Below are 20,471 nucleotides of genomic sequence, written 5' to 3' on the forward strand. Positions count from 1 at the left end.
GCTTTGTCATCTTCTATACATAAAAAAAGTATTAAGTGTTAACATGGTTTTCAAGGCCAAAGACCAGCAGAGAGAGGGGTTTGGAGTACACATGAGGGAGGCATCGTGATGAGAGTCTGAGTTAGGAAGCAGAAGGCTGGGAGCTGGGGTCAGTTAGGCTGGCATCCACTGCAGCCCGAGACCTGAGGGAGCCTGCTAACTTCCTCAGGGCCTGGGTGTTTTTATGTAAAAGGATGAGGTTGGTCTACATTACCTCTAAAGGTTCTGTTCTAATCTTCTACAATTTCTATATTAAGACTTTTAAAAAACAGACCACACACAAATGATGCTATATTTCACTATCTTTAAAAGACCAACATCCACAAGGTAAGTTATTAGAACATACATTGTCCTTTTGGACAGTATTATGCTCTCAAGTCATGGCCGGTTAAGCACACCACATGCAGGCCATCCCAAGTTCCAAGAATCAAGATAAAAAGCTAGAACCCAAAGTGGGGTTGGGGGGTGGTGCTGGCATGTATGACCTCTGAAGACCTATGGTGGAAAGAAGAGGGTATGGTCTCCCCCACCCTTCCTTCTACCCCATGAGGGAACCAATGAATTATCCTTTGTGGATGGAGGGTCCAGAAAGGGAAGAATGGTTCTTGAGGAAATTTTCACAGGACTACTGCAAATGATAAAAAAGTAAGGGCAACACAGCAAAGTTCTTATGAAGATAAATGTATGCAATTCAAAAGATACCTTTATTTAAAACAATAGCCTTTACTTGGCAAAATTAAAAATTTATTAACCAGGATTGTCCTCATTAGACATGCTTTTTGAAATTATAGCATCTTATGAATTCAAAATTTACTATTTTTGTTTGTTGAATCCTGAGACACTGTGGGTTGGTCTGCTTTTGCCAATTTTATTTTATTTTATTATTTATTTTTAAAAAGATTTTATTTATTCATGAGAGACAGAGAGGCAGAGACATGGGCAGAGGGAGAAGCAAGCTCCCTGTAAGGAGCCTGATGTGGGACTCAATCCCAGGATCCCAGGAGTACGACCTGAGCCAAAACAGACAACCACTGAGCCACCCAGGTGCCCCAAGCTTTTGCTAATTTCAGAACAGGATAGCTGGTTGTGTGTGTGCGCGCAGAGGTACAGATGACTGTATTCTTGAATCCTACCTAGGTAGGAGAGGGGATAGGCAAAGGAGCTCTCTGAGGAAGAGGAGGACTGGTCTTTCCTTGTAACCCCTAGGTACCTCAACCTCAGGGTAGACACAGACTGAGAATGGATGTTAATTCCAGCAGAAGGGACTAAGGTCTTTCAGAAGGCAGCCAGGCTGGACTGCCTTGCTCCTTAAGCTAATTACCTTAAAATTTCATTTGTTCCTCTTCCTATAAATGAGAAAGAAATGTCTGTATCTAAAAACACCCACCATCTCTAAGAGGTGAAAGAACTCCAGGTCTTGGGTGGTGAACTTCCCCAATACTGAAGCATAAAGCAGGTACACAAACTAGAAGCTCTCATCCAGTGCCACTGCACTGCTCTGAGCCCACCATCCTCTTGTCCCAGGAGGGGCTTCCTGCGGCCCCTGGAGTAGTCCTCCCTGCCTCCCTCACTATTGCTACTCACCACTGTTCCACTGGGGCCCCTGGGCCTCCCAAACCACTAAGTTCTGGGTTTAAAACCCTTCAGTGACCCTTAGTGCCTTAAAAAAAATTTTTTTTTTAAAGATTTTATTCATTCATGAGCGACCGAGAGAGAGAGAGAGAGAGAGAGAGAGAGAGAGAGAGGCAGAGACACAGGCAGAGGGAGAAGCAGCCTCCATGCAGGGAGCCTGATGTGGGACTTGATCCCAGGACTCCAGGATCATGCCCTGGACTGAAGGTGGCGCTAAACTGCTGAGCCATGGGGGCTGCCCCTGCTCAGTGCCTTTTAAAACCCAATCCTAAACCATAGGTGCAGAATTCACATTCTTCCACCCCACCCCTGCTCCCCCCAAGCTGACCTTCCACCACCTCCCTGACCTATAGTCAGACGGGCCCTGTTGCATTCCTCACCCACCTCACAGTGGCCAAGGGCAAAGAGCACAGGTTTGGGCACTCACCTAAAGGGCTTTAATCCCACGTTCAGCTAGGTGACCTTAGACAAAGGTCAGTATACCTCTCTACACACACCTCAGTTTCTTCACTCCCCAAATAGGATAAAAATAGCTGTCCCGCCTCTTAAAGTTGCCATGAGAAGTAAATGAGATGGATGGAGTGTACAAATGCTTATCCTACCCAATCTGGTACATAGGATAAACACAACAAATGTTAGCAGTGACCATTAACTTATTCAACTGGAATGCTGTCTGCATCCAGGTATCCCCAACTCTAGCTCTTAAAATCCTATCTATTCTTCAAAGTTTGGCTAAAATTCTCTTTTCTTAAAAAAAAAAACCAAAACAAACAAACAAGAACGTTATTTGAGAGAGAGAGTGATTAGAGGGAGAAGGAGAAAGAGACTCAAGCAGACTAGACTCCCCACTGAGCATAGAGCCTGACATGGGGCTCAAACCCACAACCCTGAGATCATTACAGGACCCAAGAGTCATATGCTTAACTGACTGTGCCACCCAGGCACCCCTAAAATTCTCTTTTCTTCATGACTGTTTGCTTGGGAACTCCAGCCTGAAGTCTGTCCTCATTCCTCTAACCTCATCCTGCCATGGCTCGTTGATATTTGTTCATATGCTCCCTTTCAGCCTTTATTGTTAAAGGGTCTGTTTTAAGCTCTTTGGTAAGCTCACAGAAGGGGGGACTGTGACTCCTGCACCCACAGAACCCAGCACGCTGACCTGTACACGAGAGGTGCTGAATATTGGCTAAACTAATGACAAAGAGTTCAAGGTCCTGCTTCTTACACCCCTCCCCCCCCACTGAAATTAAGGCCTAATGTATTATTCATAGCCAAAAAATACCTTCAAAAAGATAAAAAACCCAAAACCAAAAAGATGTCATTTCTGCTTTGCAAATGGAGAAAATAAAACATGTGAAAGTATTTTAGTGAAACTTGAATGACACTATTCATCTGAATTCTGTTCACAAGATGGAAAAACCAGTCCTCATCAAATGTCATAGTGGGGGGACATGGAAAGTTGAATTCTCAAATATCCTTGGCTTCAGAAGAGATAGAATAATTTTAAACATGAGGACCAAGCCCCTGAGTTATGTTTATTCATCTAAGACTCTTATCAATTCTCCATAAAATGGGCCAGTATTAGAAGGTTCTGTTCCCCCCATCTCCCATGAGAGGGAAACAGCATGGGCTCTGCAAGGCTCTTCCTTCTAGCGCTCCCCCCCCCCTCCCCGCAACACATCAGTGGAGACAATGCTCTAGTCAAAGTTACCTTAGCTACCCTTAGAGCTTTCCCTTCAGGGCTCAGGCCTGGCTTCCTTCCAGAGAGCTGCTTTAGTCAGTTCCCCAGAAATTCAACACATTGCTGCAGACACTGCAAAGTGAGAAGGCCCAGGAGGCTGGACCACAGTGAGGCACCAAAAGTAGGAATATAGGTCTCTCTACCTTGGGCTTCTGGGAATCAGCTCAAGAGCACGCAGGACTGTACCTCAATAAAAACGGAGGCCAACAACAAACAGCTTGCTACCACCTGCACAGTTCCCTACACCACCAACTACTCTAAGAGCAACTGAGCATGCATTATTTACTCTACCTGGCTTTTCCCAAGTAATCAAAATACAAACAGCACCACTGCAAACCATATGTACTTTCTCCTTTCTGAAGTGAAGCAAACTTTAATTAGACCAAGAACATGAAAAGAGCTGTCATTAAAGCCGAACTAGAAACTGTCTCTTCTTATGGGACAAATTCAATAATTTGAATCACCAAAGGAATTTTCATGGATCTGTTCATTTAAAGTAGGGAAGTTAGGTGAATATCACAGCTAGGTCTGGATGATGCAGTTCATGGAGTGAATCACTTCTAATGGTGAGAGGTGACTTCTCATCTAACACCACATTTAGCCACAATAAGGTATAATCTTTAGTATGATAACCATTTCCAGGGCACTCTCTGGAATTCTACCAAAGCATCTCAAGAAACAAGGTCATTTAACATTTAAAGAATAAGCAGAAGAATGTCATCTTGGGGGGACATACAGCCCTTCATCTCAATATCTCAAAATGTCAGAGCCACAAGATAAGCATTTTCCAAAGGGCTGGCTGCTTTTAGTGTTAAGGGCTTGGTGAGCTGTGTGGTTATTACCTCCAATCAGATATATCCATCCAATAAAAGGTAATGAGAATACAGACTGTCTATACTGAAACTCAAACTGCATCTGTAAGAGGACCTCAGAGACATTTCCAAGTAACACCAAGTGTGCCTCACCTTATAAGTTAGGCATCAGTGATGATGGATTTGTTTTGGTGTGTTTCGCGTAGTATTTCTGTGTGTGTTTACAGTAGGGGAGTTGGTTCTGCTTTTTTAAATTTGTTGCATTCTCAGAACCAGTGTTGTGTGGGGGCTGGCATTTTCATAGCTTTTATTGTTTCTTTGTGAATGCCCAAGTGTGTATTTTTTAGACTTGGTACAAGCCCATGTTTTTAATAAGGAAACAGAGATGAAAAGTAATATGGGTGCCCCAAAGTCACATAGTTTTTTGGTGGCACCAATGGGACTAGCACCCAGGAATTCTAGCTTTCAGTTCAACTGCAATCTCAAACAGGAGTTCCATGCCCCTCTGACCTCCCTTTTTTTTTTTTAAGATTAAAAAAAAAATATTTATTCATAGAGACACACACACACACACACACACACACACAGGGGGAGAGAGAGAGAGAGAGAGAGAGAGAGAGAGAGAGAGAGAGAGAGAGAGGCAGAGACACAGGCAGAGGGAGAAGCAGGTGCCATGCAGAGAGCCTGACGTGGGACTCGATCCTGGGTCTCCAGGATCACGCCCTGGGCTGCAGGCAGCACTAAACCGCTGTGCCACCGGGGCTACCCCCTTTCTTGTTTTTGAATCCTTAATAATTCAAATGGGGTACTACTCTATCCATGAAGAAATCATGGGAGAGTAGACTTTTACCTGAATCTTTACTTCAGCAGATGTTTGGTTTAAAATTAACCATCAGCTGCTCCAAAACTGAAGGTATCTAGTTCTTCCAGGGTTTAGCTGGCTGCTCTTGGCTGTGCTATTATGGAAAAGGGTCAGGTCAAAGCATGTGGCTTTGAATTTCAAATCTTTCATGCCCAGACCATAAGGATGCCTATTAAAATAATTTCACACTCATAACCTCCAAAAGTGTTTTGTTTTCCTTATGACCAGGAACACCCTTGGGATTCTTGATGAATGGAATACTTATGGTTAAGTCATAAGGACAAGTTCTGTACACTAGAGAAGTCTTCATAACAAAGTACAGAGAAATAGCCTGTCCTCAACCCAACTTGAAACAGGCATTTTCCTCTGAACCCTAGACTGTGTCCTTTTATGCCGGCAGTCCTGTTCTCTCAATGCTCAGGCCTCCTGAGGAGTGGCTTCTGCTAAGTAGCTGCCACAATCGAACAAAAAATGTGCATTTGATAGTTCATGGGTGTCAGTGGTTAGGGAGAGGAAAACCTTCAGCTAAGACTCAGCATCTTCAGACAGTACTGCACAATGGTTTGAGGCACAGACTCAAATCCCAGGAACTCTCCCTCTGCAGAAAGTGTGCTAACAGTACAAGGAATAGTAAAGGAATTAGTCCAGTACCTGGCATAAGGAGGCACTATATACGTCTTTGCTATAATTGTAGCCAGATGTTTGCAATTTCTGCTTCCCAAGCACCAAAGCCCTTGACTAGGTCTGAAGTGGTGTTGCTCCTACTGTGCACCGATGCTCTGGGCAGGGCATCCTTTGCATAATTTAAAGAGACTTCTCCAGCCTACCTACTAACTCTTGTTTTGCAGACTAAGTCTGCTCTGGTGACGTGTTCTTTGTTACACCAGTTGCAGGGCTAAGTTACCAAAGGCATGCAGGGTCAATTTAAAAAGTCAGGCCTAGCTTTGGACCAACTTCAAAGCTTGCACTCTACTGGAAGGGAATCCTCTCCCTTCTGCTGGATGTGAGGAGTGAGGGGAAGGCTGTCTGGGTTGTAACCTTTCTCCATTTGCCAAATAGAAGGCATTCTCTCAGGGCAATGCCAAACTGAGGGGAACATGACTGAGTGGGATGCTTCCACTCCCTGAGAAAAGTTTCCTTCTGAGCATGGAATTTCAGTTGCAAGGGAACAAAGAGTGAGAAATATTTTAAGGGAATCATCAGCCTTTCTGAGAAGTATTAATCGCATCAGATGTTTCAACTACTCTGTACTTCAGTTAAATAAGAAAAAGCAGAATAGTAAATATCTTTCTTGAAGTACTTTGGTAAACAATCTTTTTTTTTTTTTTTTTTTTTTAAATAAAATTCAAGGGCAGCCCGGGTGGCTCAGTGGTTTGGTGCTGCCTTCGGCCCAGGATGTGATCCTGGAGACCCAGAATCAGGTCCCGCGTAGGGCTCCCTGAATGGAGCCTGCTTGTGTCTCTGCCAGTCTGTGTGTGTGTGTGTGTGTGTGTGTGTGTGTGTGTATGTCTCATGAATAAATAAATAAAATATTTAAAAATAAAAAAAATTAAATTCAATAATCAACTACCAGGTCTTTTAAGTGTTATTCCAAATCCAATTCCCCCACAATAAGATTTCTATTTTAGGAGAGCCTGAAGGGAAAGAAAAACAAGAAGACAGTTTAGAATACAATGTTTCCAAAGCAACTGCTCTGTGGTTCTATCAGGACGTTCAAAGCCAGAGCTCAGGGAGGAAGAGGTTGTCAGGTGTCTGGGGAAATGCTTCAACTATATCAACCCCACAATTACAGAGAGGTTAGAAGGCACAAGCAAAACACCCATCCCAGCAAATTTCTTTCATCCTTTTAATAAAGAAGCATCAGATATCTTCAAAAGAAGATTAAAAGAAAAAAAGTACTGACATCTGGTTCTGGCAATGCAAACTGAACAAAAGCAGAACCAACTACTCCACTATAAACACACATAGAAATGCTACATGAAACACACCAAAACAAGTCCATCATCACTGATGCCTAATTATAAGGTAAGGCCCCCCTCCCTAAAACATTCTTCAGAAAAGAGCAAGTTAGCTTACATTTAAGTCCTTTTAAAATCTTTCTTTTATTTGGGGAAGATACGTTACCTGAGATGACCTCACCCAGCAATACTAGTTTGAGATGCTTACCCAGGACACCAGACAAACCATTTTGTTTTTAAAGAAGAGACTTAATGTAGAGGTATGACCTCACAGATGTTGCTGAAAGCAAATGGTTAAGTTTGAAGATCAATGTCATATCTAGATCATGGAGAGAAAAAAACCCTACAGTGTTCCTATGGTATGTAATGGGAAAAAAAGAAAAAGTCAAGCAGTAAACCTGAAGTAATAAACGATATATAGTCATTTACACTAAAAGCTCAATAGATGGACAGAACAGCAGAGTATACACATAGTGTGAGTGAATCAGAAGAATGCAGGAAAGAGATAAAGAGGCACAAATATGCAAGAGAGGCTATGTGGAACAGGGGCAGTCTGACACATGTCTAACAGTGGAAGGCAGAGTAGGCCAGAGTCAAGCAGATGATGCCTGAGTACTTTCCTGAACTAATGAAATATGTAAACTCTCAGACCAAAGGCTTGTATGTCCTGAATGAGATCAATACAAATAGAAGACTGCCCAGGCACATAATTTTTATTTTTAAACTCAACAAGTACCCAGAACAAAAAGATTACCTACAAATGAGCAAAAATAGGACTGCAGCTGCTTCTCCAGAATAAATCTGCAAAGTGCTGAAAAAAAATAACTTAGAGTTCTATGCCCCAATTACAAACTATGCAAGCTTAAAGACCAATAAAATGATGCTCAACCAGAGACCAAGAGTTGAGCCTTCACAGGAAAGAATGACTCCAGAAGAAGGAAATGGAGCCTCAAAGAGAAGAAGGGATTTCACAGAAGAAAAGTGAGCACAGAAAAGAGCAAGGCCTGACTGTAAGACAATGGCAGTGTGGGACATTAGCAAACGTGGGACAAAACACAACATGAAAGACATGGAAGAGGAGGATCAGTGAGCAAACTTCCAAGGACCTGTGTGACTCAGGAAGATAGAAATAAGAATTCACTGTAGGCTTTATGAAGTTGAGGAGTCATGTTGAAAACTTATGGGAACATTAAAAAAAATAATTGAATAGTCAATCAGTACAATGAGAAAAGAAATATAAAAATTCAATAGAAAGCATTAAAGGAGAGGAAAAAGACAAAAACACATATACACACAAAAAAAGGTGAAAGAAATTATCCAAAATAATCACTACGCTAAATGAAAATGGGTTACATTTCCCCACTAAAAGACAAGAGACTACCAAGACTCAGCCATTAAAGTTCTAGGTGTATGTTTAGTAAAAAATAATAATAATTCACATTTGCACAAGGAGACCAAGAGTACTCAGTACAACACTATCAACCAGAAACCTGTATGTCCATGCAAAGAAAGCTGCATAAAATGGTATAATAAATTCTAATACTGAAATAACACAGAAGTTAACTAAATTAATTAAATCTCCATGATTCAACATGGATGCATTTCAAAATATAATACTGACTAAAAGAAAGCTATCTAAAAGAGTATTAAAAGTAACCATTAGCATAAATTCATAAAAATTTCTCAGAAAACACTATATATTGTCATGTATACATACACATGTGTTGAAAGTATAAAAACATATTCAAAGAAACATGGACTTTAAAAGAAAGTTGTATCTGGGACTTTTTTGCATTTTTATAATTTTTTAAAAGATTTATGAAAAAGAGCAAGCAGGGGAAGGGCAGAGGGAGAGGGAGACGCAGACTCCTCACTGAGCAGGGAGCTGGATACTCGGCTTGATCCTAGGCTGAGATCATGATCTGAGCCGAAGTCAGATGTTTAACTGGCTGAGCCACTCAGGTGTCCCTAGTATTTTCTTTTTTTAAACAAATAATCCAAATCAGTAATAATAGTATTTGTGAGGTACACAGATATCATTTATGTGATTTTACTTTCCATATTTTGAAGTAGTTCTAAAATGACAATTTAAAATAGAAAATGCAAAAAAATAAAATAAATAAATAAAATAGAAAATGCAAAGGGGAAGAAAGTAAGATTTGGATTTATGCCAATCCAGATCCATCTATCCAGTCAGTTATCAATCACTGATTTATTTTTTTATTTTTAAGATTTTATTTATTTATTCATGAGAGACACAGAGAGAGAGTGGGCAGAGACACAGGCAGAGGGAGAAGCAGGCTCCATGCAGGGAGCCCGACGCGGGACTCGATCCCGGGATTCCAGGATCACACCCTGGGCCGAAGGCAGGCACTTAACTGCTGAGCCACCCAAGGATCCCATCAATCACTGTTTTAAAATTGCATTTTAAATGTTCTGAATGTTTGAAGCTGTTCTCTCACCTATTCATAACACACAGTTCTAACGGCAAGGGAATAAACATAAACAAGTACTCAAAAAACAATCTTACTTGTAATCTATGATTTTCTTTGTTAAATAAAGTAAAACCGTGGTTTAGCCACTTGGTTTTTTTCTTTCGGCATGTGCTTTTTTCTATCCTAGTGCTCATGATACATTTGGTGGAGCTATATTAACAAAGAGGAAACACTGAGATCACAGCCATTTTCTAAGCCAGTGATCTTCGTGTGAGGGCCAGGATGCTGAGGCCGCACCCACCACAGCACTTGAGTAGAAAGCCATGTGTCATGTTCCTTGGGAATAGTGGGAAGGTGAGAGAGGTTTAAGAATCATTGCTTAGTAGAGTAGTCCTCTGACTGTGTGTGCTCCTGGCTTCACAGGGGGGAACTGATCCTTGCATAGAGTCCTTATGAGATAGAGACTGTCAAACAGAGGTGGCCTTAGGTCTGAAAGGAAGAGGGAGTTTCTTGGGGGGTAGAGACCAGAAGAATGAAAGAAACTGGTGTTGGGGGGTTGAGCAGGGCATAACATGCAGGTTGAGAGCTCAAAGTGTCTCCTACTCAGTAAAGGGGTTAGCAGTTTGTTTGTTTGTTTTTTTAAGATTTTGTTTATTGATTCATGAGAAATGCAGAGAGAGAGGCAGAGACACAGGCAGAGGGAGAAGCAGGCTCCATGCAGGGAGCCCGATGTGGGACTCGATCCTGGAACTTCAGGATCACTCCCTGAGCTAAAGGCAGATGCTCAACCGCTGAGCCACCCAGGTGTCCCGGGACTAGCAGTTCTTAAGGCTCAAAGTCCAGCATCCTGTACAATACTGACTATGCTTCCCCCGCAACTACTGCGGAGTCCCATCCACAATCAGTGCATGAGACCCATGCCAATCAACAGGGACGCTCCCGACTGACTAAGCCACCCAGGTGCCCAAGTCTAAATTTTTTCTATATTTTAAACTGTTTCACAGTTTTCAAACTATCATTTAGTTATTTTCCTTCTTGTAATTTTAAAGTGACTCCCTGCTTTCATTTCTTTGTTACTTCCCTTCTTTCAAGATTAGTCTCCTTTAAGTGACAGTTAATTTTATTTGAATTAGCCTAGAACTTGCCAAGGCAGCTGTGAATTCATGCCACAGGATTAAATAAACACAGCTATCAACGACTACGTATTTATTTTTTAAATTCCTTACAAACCCAAATATGTAGATAAGCAGAAAGGTAAATAAAGATTAATAATCCAGACCAGGCCAACTGTATGACCACAGGAAAATGGTTCCAGCTCTCAGGACATTTCTCTGAAACAAGGGGCCCAGGTGGGGTCCATGACCTTCTCAGTTTGTTGTCATAAAACTCTATAACTGCCCTCCTAGGTTTTAACATTCAATGGAATATAAATGCCAATTTAAAGAAAAAAAAAAACAGTAGCTAAGATGAAATAAAAAATTTGACAAAGGATATGTTACAATGGCATTACTGATGGGCTTATGTAAGTACAGAAAAAAGACAAAAATGGAATGTAACAAGTAGTAAAATTTAGGGCTTATTTTCAACTACGAAATACTTGATCTGGGTATATTTTTAGAAATTGGATTTAATTTAAGGAATGACTGCCTCCTTATGATTACTCTTTATGTATACTAAATTGTGAGTTAAAAATGTTTTCCTCCAATGTTTATTTCTTAAGTCTCTTTATCCAGTGCTCAGACCATTCAACATCATATCTAGTTCTCACCAAGCTGTCAGAGGAAAATTTGTATTTCCTACTATGGTGCTTCTGGAACCCTCCAAATTCAGTCCTATGCACACAGCAGCAATTTATATACAGTACTTTTCTTCCCCTCTTTACCCAAGAATTATCCATTAAAGAGAGGTTAAATTATGAAGTTATAGCTGTACCTCTAGGGCTTGAGAAATGGCAGATCCTTAAGTTCTACAAGATTTAATAATCTTAAATATTTTGTCTCTAGAATTTTGCTATACAGAACAATAAACTCTATAAAGGCTTTCTTAAGGACATGGCTGTATCATCTACCAATTATGGGAAAATAAACAGTTCACTATGAAAAACCTGACAGCTTGTAGTTCTGTCCCTCGAACACAGATGTGCATATTGCTGGGCCCAGGAGTCACTCCTGTGCACTGCCCCTGCCTCCAATCCTGCAATATCCATCCTGGAGGCTAATTAAACTGACTTCATTCTAGAATAGGATAGAAAAAAGTGGAAAAACGGGTTGTAAGCATTTCACAGAGTATGAGGCATAAAAGTAATGATAGTAGCATCTATCATTCTAACGATAAATTCTCTGCCTGGCTTACAAAACATCCATGGAGAACAAGGTAGACTTCCCAGAGGTGCAATCAGTATCTCTCATGATCAAATAGAGCATTCTGCAGTGGTGTATCCACCGAGACACTTTCTTGCGCACAACCACATGCAGACAGGGGGGCAGGATGGAGAGGCCTGAGGCTAATGGGAGAATTCATTCTTTCCTCTAAACACCCCTTTTAAGATTCATTTTAATTTCTCCCCTTCTCCCCTTATCTTCTTCTTTACTGCTCCTTAGAGAATTAAAGCCACAATAAAAAAAATAAAAATGCTTTATTTTTAAAAAATAATATTTTATAAAAAATAAAAACGGGAATGCTTGCAAATGTTTACATATGGCTTAATTCTCCACCCAGAGATTTAACAATAGTTTTGTTGTGAGACATTTGTATCGTAAGCCTGAAAGGTGGAGTCCCCTTCCCTAAAAATATATACCAACTGTGTTTATCCTTGGAGGGCAGCTTTCCTCCCCTGTTTAGCTTTAAAACCTGTATTACATAACAGTGGAAAATAGGGAGGACCTAAATTTTGATTCCAATTTCTTTCATTTTTATTTCAGTTACAATGTTACGGTTTGAGATCATCAAACTTGGTTTTCAACATCCCAGTTACACAGAAAAAATAATTTGGCTCAAACTTACAGACCATTCAAATCCTAAGTGCAGATCTTACCATCCACTTTTCTTCAGCTTTAAAAAACGAACTTGTCAAATCTCAAAGCTATTTACAGTTATCAGATTAGGTGAGAGGCTGACTTACCAAAAAACACACCAAGCACAACTGCTACCCACTTCCTTCCTCCCCCACCTCCAAACAAGAATCCTACATTTATTAAATGCTTAATAATAAAATGTTCACAGATCTGTTTTTCACATTTTGTTCATTTTCCACTCTGTATTCTGTTTGCATTAAAGTATTTCTGGAAATATTTAATTATGAATATAACATGAAACATCAAAAAAGAATCAATAGCAAAAGCTTCTATTTTAGATATTCTAGAGGGCATATTTATATAAACAACTCTGACATTTTGAAAAATCAATTTTAAAATATACTAAAAGTGGATTAATGTATTTGCTCTCCCAGTCCACCCATCCCACCACCCCTCCAATGCAGCTGCCCTTCTTCATTTAGGAACACAACAATTCAGGACAGTGATCAGAGCACATTTAAGGCAGACACTTACCTCACAGAACATATAGAGAGACAGCAATGTGAGGCCAAGGTTATATACCACTAAAATTCCCCGGCAAGAGAATGGCTGCCTATTCTTCATGTATTTTGGTCCCAGCCATACAATTAGTAAATATATGACAGAGCAGATAAAAGTAGGTATGTAATTGTCCAGAAGAAACCATCCTTTTACTCTGGTATCTGGAAAATAAGAAAAGGAAAATATTTAGTGATTCATAAGGCAGATATAAAAAACGACCATAATTTTTTTTCAAATATTAAAAATCTTCTCTCCCCATAATTTTATAATAGTCATCTAATACTCAAGTTCCTAAATGCCAACAAAGCAACTGGAAAGGAAGCAAGAGTTTTCAATATCTGTCATAAAAGGTGAGGTTCCTCGTTACATGTTCTGAATAACGTGTAGATCATGCATGGTTTTTGCTAAAGTAAAAAAAAAAAAAAAACCTTTCTAAGAATCATAAAGAAAGCAAGGAGAAAGCTAAATTTTCCACTAGCTATATTGGCCAGATCTGCTGAATGAATGATGCACAGGACAATGAAACTCCAGAAATGATAGTCTTTGAACTCCAAAGTCCTCACCTGAGATAAAGTATCTGCTAGCCTACCCAGCCAGCATGTGCAAACTCAGAGAAAATGGGCTATTTATCCAGCTCAACGACAATCAGTGATTAGAAAGGCAGCATCTGCTCTAAGTGCAATGGTCAACAGCAGAGGAGACAATTTTTAGGGGGGGAAAAAAGGATGAAATAGCAACGAGCAGTGAAGTGACTACTAAGGAACCTCCTGAGCAGCAGAAGATTGAGAGCAAAGACCTACAATGATTCAAGGGAGCTACAGTGTAAAAGAGATCTCCCTTACTCACATCTTCTTTCCCCAGTGGGGATGAGGAAAATTAGTTCCAAGTAGCTGCCAGCAGCAATCTGTCAGCCCTCTCCTCGGATGGGGGTAACCTCCTTGGCAGCCAGACTCCCTAGGTGTTAACCTATCCCTTGCAAATCAACTTCATCCTGCAGCTGACTCCCAGGAAGCCACCTCTTCAGCACGTTTCCCTTGGCATGCTGCTTTTATGAACTCTCAAATCTTATCTGCCCTCCAAGGTCACCTACTCTGGAGCTCAGAGGCACATGCAGGTTTTGCCTCTTCCATCTTCAGAGAAGCAGCAGCTAGTGGGGACAGACTCTGTCCTTTCTTCGACCTCCTGAAGGGGCCATCCTGCTACTTTCTCCCATGCTTTTTCTTCTGACCTTGTAGGAAAGCACCCATCCACTTGGGGAATGGATTGTCACTCTCCTTTCCTGCAGACATTCTACATTCTCCTAGTGTTTCTCTGCAGTGCTCCTCCCCTGGCTTCATAGGGAGATGCCCTCCACCTTCTCACCACTACTTATGTTAAGGTGGTGGTGTGTGTTAGGACAGTTCTGCAGAACTGACGGTTCTCAGAAATTCTTCAGGGAGGTGGTTGGCCCCAGGGAACTTAAGGAAAAGGTTTCTTAATGCCTTGTGTTCTCAACTCTGGGCCCCGGTTATCAACTGTAAGAAAGCAAGTTCCCACTTAGCAACTAACATTAAATTGTTACATATATTTGTGTGTACATATATATCATAAACACAATAAATACACACACAAAAACCTCCCATTTCCTTTTACTTAATGTTCTATTTTATACCTTGCTTTTTAAGTTTTATAAGGCCGTATGTGCAAGTATCCAACCTCCTTCATAATGCCAAGTACTTCCAGCCCAACTGTGGCTCCAGCAGTAAATTCTTAGAGATCTAGCCAACCCTGGTAGTCCTTGCCCACTCTCTGCTGACTTGTTCAGACATGGGCATGTGAAGCAACTGCGGCCTCTGAGCTCCCAAGGAAATGACAGTTGGGCCAAAGGCCCTGTGGAAGAGTTTCCTTGTTCTTAAAACCATGCAAATGAACAGATTTTTTTCCTCCTCCTCTACAGGTGCTGTCTGGAGCTTCTGCACCATCCTACAACCATGAAAGGCAGAGGGACTTTTCTGAGGACAGAAGTGCTGATGTACTGAGAATGCAAAGTAGAACATGACAAGAACAAGTGTTCTGGTCTCAGGAGTTAGTCAATCTTGATAATGTAAACAGATCATTTTTATTATTGTTTCATCCATTTAATATTGGATTCTTTTCTCCCATAAAGTTGGAATAAGGCATCACTGTAACACAAATAAACACAAGATGATCTAATTTGTTTTTTTTCACTTGGCTGAACACTAATTTACTCAACCTGTTTCCCTCTTGATGGGCACCTAGATTATTTCCAGTCTTGTCAAGCAATGCTGGAGGGAACATACTTATTCCTATCTTTGCATAAATGATCAAGATAAGCCATAGGATAAAGTCTCGGGAGTCAAACAGCTGAGTCAAAGGGCATGTGCTTCTTGATTTCAAAGGAAGACACAATTACCCTCCAAAGAGGTCATACCAATTAGACTCTTTCTCCACATCATTACTATTACCAAATACATTTCATTTCTACAACACTAAGTGATGAATTCCCTTTCCTGTTTTCTTTTGTATTTGAAAAATCATCAGTGAAACTCAAAATATTTTCATCTGTTTAAAAGCTTCTTGCAATTTTTAAATGACCCTTCCTATGAACCTAATGAATTCCTTCTTTATAGATACATCAGGAGACATTACAGATGACGCTCAAAGAAAGCAATATGGAGTGGATTTACTTCCTAAAAGGAAACAAACGATGAAGTATAAAAAGTGAGGTCAGGTGCATATATTTACCCATCGAAGTGACACAACATGAAAGGACATTAACATGCCCTTAAAATTGTAAAAGGGGAAAAGTTTTAAATTACTCCAGCAGTACATCTTGGAAACTAATCTCATCTGGAGACTCACAAGAACTGAGGAAAACACACCACCAATGATGGTGAAATCTGCAGCATTTTCAGGCTGCAAGCTTTCCAGCATGATCTGATCCCCAGCTACAGTCAGCAGAGGGTCACAGCAGCTGTGTCTCTGCTCTGATAGCCAGGAACACTGTACTACTTCAAGACCGTTGTCACAGGACTTCTCCAGCCCCTTGTTATCCAGGACAAAGCATTAGTCTTATCATAGAAGACACTAATGTTTTCTAGAATCTCTTCATGCAATATTTATAAGTGTCTATAAGGGGAGGAGAGCAAAAAAAAAAAACAAAACCACCTTACCTCTGGGGCCTAGTAATGCCTTGAAATAGGTACTAAGTGATGCATCAAAATTTTCCATTTTAAAACCTATTAAGAAAAATAGACATTGATTAATCTCTACTCAAAATGCTTTTTATAAAAAAAATGCTTTTTATACAGTTTTATCATAAAAGAACAAGAACAAACCTTTTCAAAGGATATACTACAGACAAGGTTATGTGGAAACTTTTTTTTTTTTAAACTCCCCAAGTAACTTGTGTGCTAGGTCTAATTTGAAAATCACAGGGAATACAGAATCCCGTGAATTCACTTTATAAATGAAGTGCCAGTTTTCTGAACTTCTTTTCACAGTTCCATAAAAATGCCTTCTGCGAAGCTGGAATCTCAGTGGAGAAAAGAGTGGAACTGGACTGAGAAAGGTGGCAGACGGGAGAAGATCCCATCTGGGCAAGAACCAAAGCTTGAGGTAAGCTTGTCTGTAGCCAAGATAGGATGAGCCATGTTGGAGAAAGGAAGTCCACAGTGAGGAGATGGTTTCCTCTACTTGCTATTTCATTAATTATTATTTAAAAATATTTCATGTCCATGGTAAAAAAAAAATCAAATATTAAAAATGAAAAGAGGCGCTAAAACCAAAAATCTCATTGCTTCACCCCAACCACAATTCCAAAGCCCCACTGTCAGAAGGAACCTGATGGTAACATTTCTTGGACATACCACGAGATTTTTCTCTTCTGAGCACAAATGGCATCATGCCAACGGGTGTTAAAATTGTGGATTTCAACCCCACTACTAGATGATTAGGTCAACTTAGCATTAAAAAAATAATTACAATAATAATAATCAGTGCTTTACCCTAATGAGAATGAATATTTTCATAAATCTTTCATAATATGTTACTGTATCATATAAGTATGATATATGTAAGTACAATGTACTCTGTTGTGATATAAAATATATTCTTACTATGGAGGTTGCAGGAAGATAACAAACAGAAAACAATGTTATATCAAGAAGAGTACATATTACTTACTTGCTTTCACTTAAAACATCTTGGAGATATAGTCTCCTATCAGTAGTTAGAGATTTACCTTCATCTTCTAAGATTTTATAGCTCCTCACATTTGCCCCCATTTAAGATTTACATTTACAGTACAGCTAAGCATCTTTTCATATGCATATTGACTATATTTTCTATATTAAAGTTAGAAAGTATATATTTTCAATTTTCCTCGTCATTACTCTTTTTTTTTTAATTTTTATTTATTTATGATAGTCATACAGAGAGAGAGAAACAGGCAGAGACACAGGCAGAGGGAGAAGCAGGCTCCATGCACCGGGAGCCTGATGTGGGATTCGATCCCGGGTCTCCAGGATCGCACCCTGGGCCAAAGGCAGGCGCCAAACCGCTGCGCCACCCAGGGATCCCATTGTCATTACTCTTAACAGAAATAACCACAAATATTTTTCTTTCCCTCGGCAAAGGCAAAATTGGTTTTATTAACTAAGTAAGCTGTTAATCATTTAATGACACTTCCCTTCCTTGGCTTACCACACTGAAGTATATGTATTGTTTGGCTAATTTCATGGATAAACTTTATCCATGGACTCTAGTAGTTACAATGATGTCGATCCAGCCTACAGTGAGACAGAGACAGGTGGAGCCATCAAGAACACTTTGAAAGAAGTAGTTACCAATCTTCTGTTCTTTTTTTTTTTTTTTTTTTTTTTCTGGCTATAGATTTATTCAACACAAAACAATCTCCAATTTTACTGAGGTGGCTGACCACGTCCACGACCAAATCCGCCTCTAAACTGGAACTCAGTTGCTGACCCAGCCCCAGCCTCAGCTTTCTTGTCGGCACCAAGGGGCACAGCGCTTCGTCTGTAGGTGTCTCTGTCAGCTTCCCCTCGTGTCAGTCTTGCAGGTCGCTCTCCCTCCAGACCTTTGGGCCGTGGCCTGCCAGTCTCAGGTCTGCTGCGGCGCAGAGTGGCAGGCTCTATCTCAGGGGGTAGGTGGAGGTAATCACGGAGATACTGGATACCCTCGTTGGTAAGGTACCAGTAGAAATGTCTCCAGGCAAACTGTTCCTTTACGTAGCCTCGGGATTTGAGAGACTGCATGGCCTTCATGACGTGAAGGTTGGGCACATTCTTGTCGGCCAGTTCAGGGTGTTTGGGCATGTGGACGTCCTTCTTTGCCACCATCACCCCCTCCTTGAAAAGGAGTTCATAAATGGCGATTCGGTTCTTCTTGGGCATCAACATCTTGGCGGCCGCTACGTCCCGGACCGGGGCTGGAAAGGAAGGGCCCAATCTTCTGTTCTGACATCTATCCTTCCCCCCAGGGGTGGGAGTGTGGTGACTCCTTCAACCCATGGCTGGAAACCAGAAACCCACCAACTTCCACACATCCAAGTGCCAACAATTATACACAATCACAGTGCTATATCACTTCTGAAATTCCAAAATTAAACAGCTTTTTAACATACTGCACTCCTAAGACCATTCTGGTCCTGATCCATTTTCCTGCACCAGACTAAACCTCTTCAGGGGACAGAAATTCTAGAAAATCTCAAGAATTGGTTAAGCTTTACACTCCCTAAGCAGAATTCCTCTTAAAATGGGTACCATCTTTAAATAAGAAATGCTTTATCTATTAAAAGTCCTACAGTTAGGGACCCCTGGGTGGCTCAGCGGTTTAGTACCTGCCTTCAGCCCAGGGTCTGATCCTGGAGTCCCAGGATCGAGTCCCACATCAGGCTCCTTGCATGGAGCCTGCTTCTCCCTCTGCCTATGTCTCTGCCTCTCTCTCCCTCTGTGTCTCTCATGAATAAATAAAATAAAATAAAATCCTTAAAAAAATAAAAATAAATAAAAGTCCTACAGTTAAAAAACAATTCAACCATACCTAATTATTTTTTTCATCATCTACTGAAGATCATCTAGAACACGTAAGTTTTTAGAAGACAAACATCATGTTTCTGTGAAATTGAAATCACTGATACAATTTAACTTTATCCACGTATATGGAGGTCAGGGATTCCCCTTCACCGTCAACAAAAAGCAAACAGGCTTTTTGGAGGAGCAAGGTTATAAACACCTTGACTACTGGACTGATGACTAATGGACAAGATGCCCATGGGGGGCAAATCCACTTTCTTCCAAAACATTTTAAATCTAGATTCTGCTTTTACTTAATGGGTATACAGCTTACTAATGGATCATATTACACATATAAAAATCAGGTATTAAGTACAAAGGAGCTGAGAGCAGGTATACAAGCATAACAGGCCAGCAGGGGATTAGGTGGCTAAGTGCTGGGCTCTTTATCAGACCACTTGGGTTTGAAACCCATTTTGTCCACTTACTAGCAATGTGACTCTGGACAAGTTATTTAACCTCATATCTGTAAAATGGTGGCAAATGTAGAGGAATTACTTCAAAGGTTAAGAAGATCAAATGATTTAATACACATACAATCCTCAGAGCTGTGCCAGGCATGCAATAAGCCCTCAATAACAGTTTCCTACTGTATGTATGCAATGAGTTCAACTATGAAGTTGAGAAAGACTGCCATCTGTGGCCCCTCGTGCTTCTTAGCAGGGACATTGCAGAGTTCTATCCCTGGCCCATGTACTTACTCAATGCCATCAATGAGCCCCCAGTCATCAAGATAACCCACCCACGCCTTTCCGGCAGTGACGACCTCCCCACGAGAACATGCCTCTTGCGAAGGATCTCCTGCACCCATCCCCAGAAGAGGAGAAGAGGAAGCACAAGAAGAAGCGCCTGGTGCAGAGCCCCAACTCCTACTTCATGGACGTGAAGTGCCCAGGATGCTACAAAATCACCACCGTCTTCAGCCACGCACAGACGGTAGTTCTGTGTGTCGGCTGTTCTACTGTCCTCTGCCAGCCCACGGGAGGAAAAGCAAGGCTTACAGAAGGATGCTCCTTCAGGCGGAAGCAGCACTAAAAGCTCCCTGAATCAAGATGAGTGGGACACTATCCCAATAAACAGATTTTGGATAAAAAAAAAAAAAAAAGAAGATAACCCACCCACAATGTTTTCTTCAATGTCCCCCACGAAACAGCAATGGAGGATGGGTGAACTGATAACATCACATGACAGAGGGGCTGATCAATATGAGGCATTATCTAAAGATGGAAGACAAGGCTAAAACGAATGTAGTAATGAGCTACATAAACATCAAGCACCTACTGTGTACAAAGGATTGCTGAGCAGGGATAAACACAAAAGGA

At 40.9% G+C, this 20,471-nt stretch overlaps 3 protein-coding genes across 9 annotated transcripts in view; 1 reads left to right on the forward strand and 2 right to left on the reverse strand.

Annotated features, from left to right (window-relative positions):
* ELOVL5 (ELOVL fatty acid elongase 5) overlaps positions 1–20,471 on the reverse strand; it is a 77,670-nt gene that overhangs the window by 11,689 nt on the left and 45,510 nt on the right. For all 7 annotated transcript variants that reach the window (XM_025991068.2, XM_072733768.1, XM_072733810.1 and 4 more), the window contains 2 exons: positions 16,228–16,293; positions 13,028–13,215 (listed from right to left, as the gene is read on the reverse strand). In XM_025991068.2, coding sequence (XP_025846853.1) covers positions 13,028–13,215; positions 16,228–16,285 — 246 coding nt within the window. In that variant the 5' untranslated portion in view covers positions 16,286–16,293. The remainder of the gene's footprint in view (positions 1–13,027; positions 13,216–16,227; positions 16,294–20,471) is intronic.
* Positions 17,910–19,914, reverse strand: LOC140595124 (small ribosomal subunit protein eS10-like). The gene has a single exon (XM_072733828.1). The coding sequence runs from the start codon at positions 18,472–18,474 to the stop codon at positions 17,977–17,979; it is 498 nt and encodes a 165-aa protein (XP_072589929.1). The 5' UTR covers positions 18,475–19,914; the 3' UTR covers positions 17,910–17,976.
* LOC112914075 (small ribosomal subunit protein eS27) lies at positions 19,930–20,184 on the forward strand. The gene has a single exon (XM_025991069.2). The coding sequence runs from the start codon at positions 19,930–19,932 to the stop codon at positions 20,182–20,184; it is 255 nt and encodes an 84-aa protein (XP_025846854.1).

Source organism: Vulpes vulpes, chromosome 1 (assembly GCF_048418805.1).
Source record: "Vulpes vulpes isolate BD-2025 chromosome 1, VulVul3, whole genome shotgun sequence".
NCBI classification, from domain to species: domain Eukaryota; kingdom Metazoa; phylum Chordata; class Mammalia; order Carnivora; family Canidae; genus Vulpes; species Vulpes vulpes.

What these genes read in the sequence shown, in the direction of transcription:
- LOC140595124 (XM_072733828.1), bottom strand. Translation starts at nt 18,474, where the DNA reads ATGTTGATGCCCAAGAAGAACCGAATCGCCATTTATGAACTCCTTTTC.
- LOC112914075 (XM_025991069.2), top strand. Translation starts at nt 19,930, where the DNA reads ATGCCTCTTGCGAAGGATCTCCTGCACCCATCCCCAGAAGAGGAGAAG.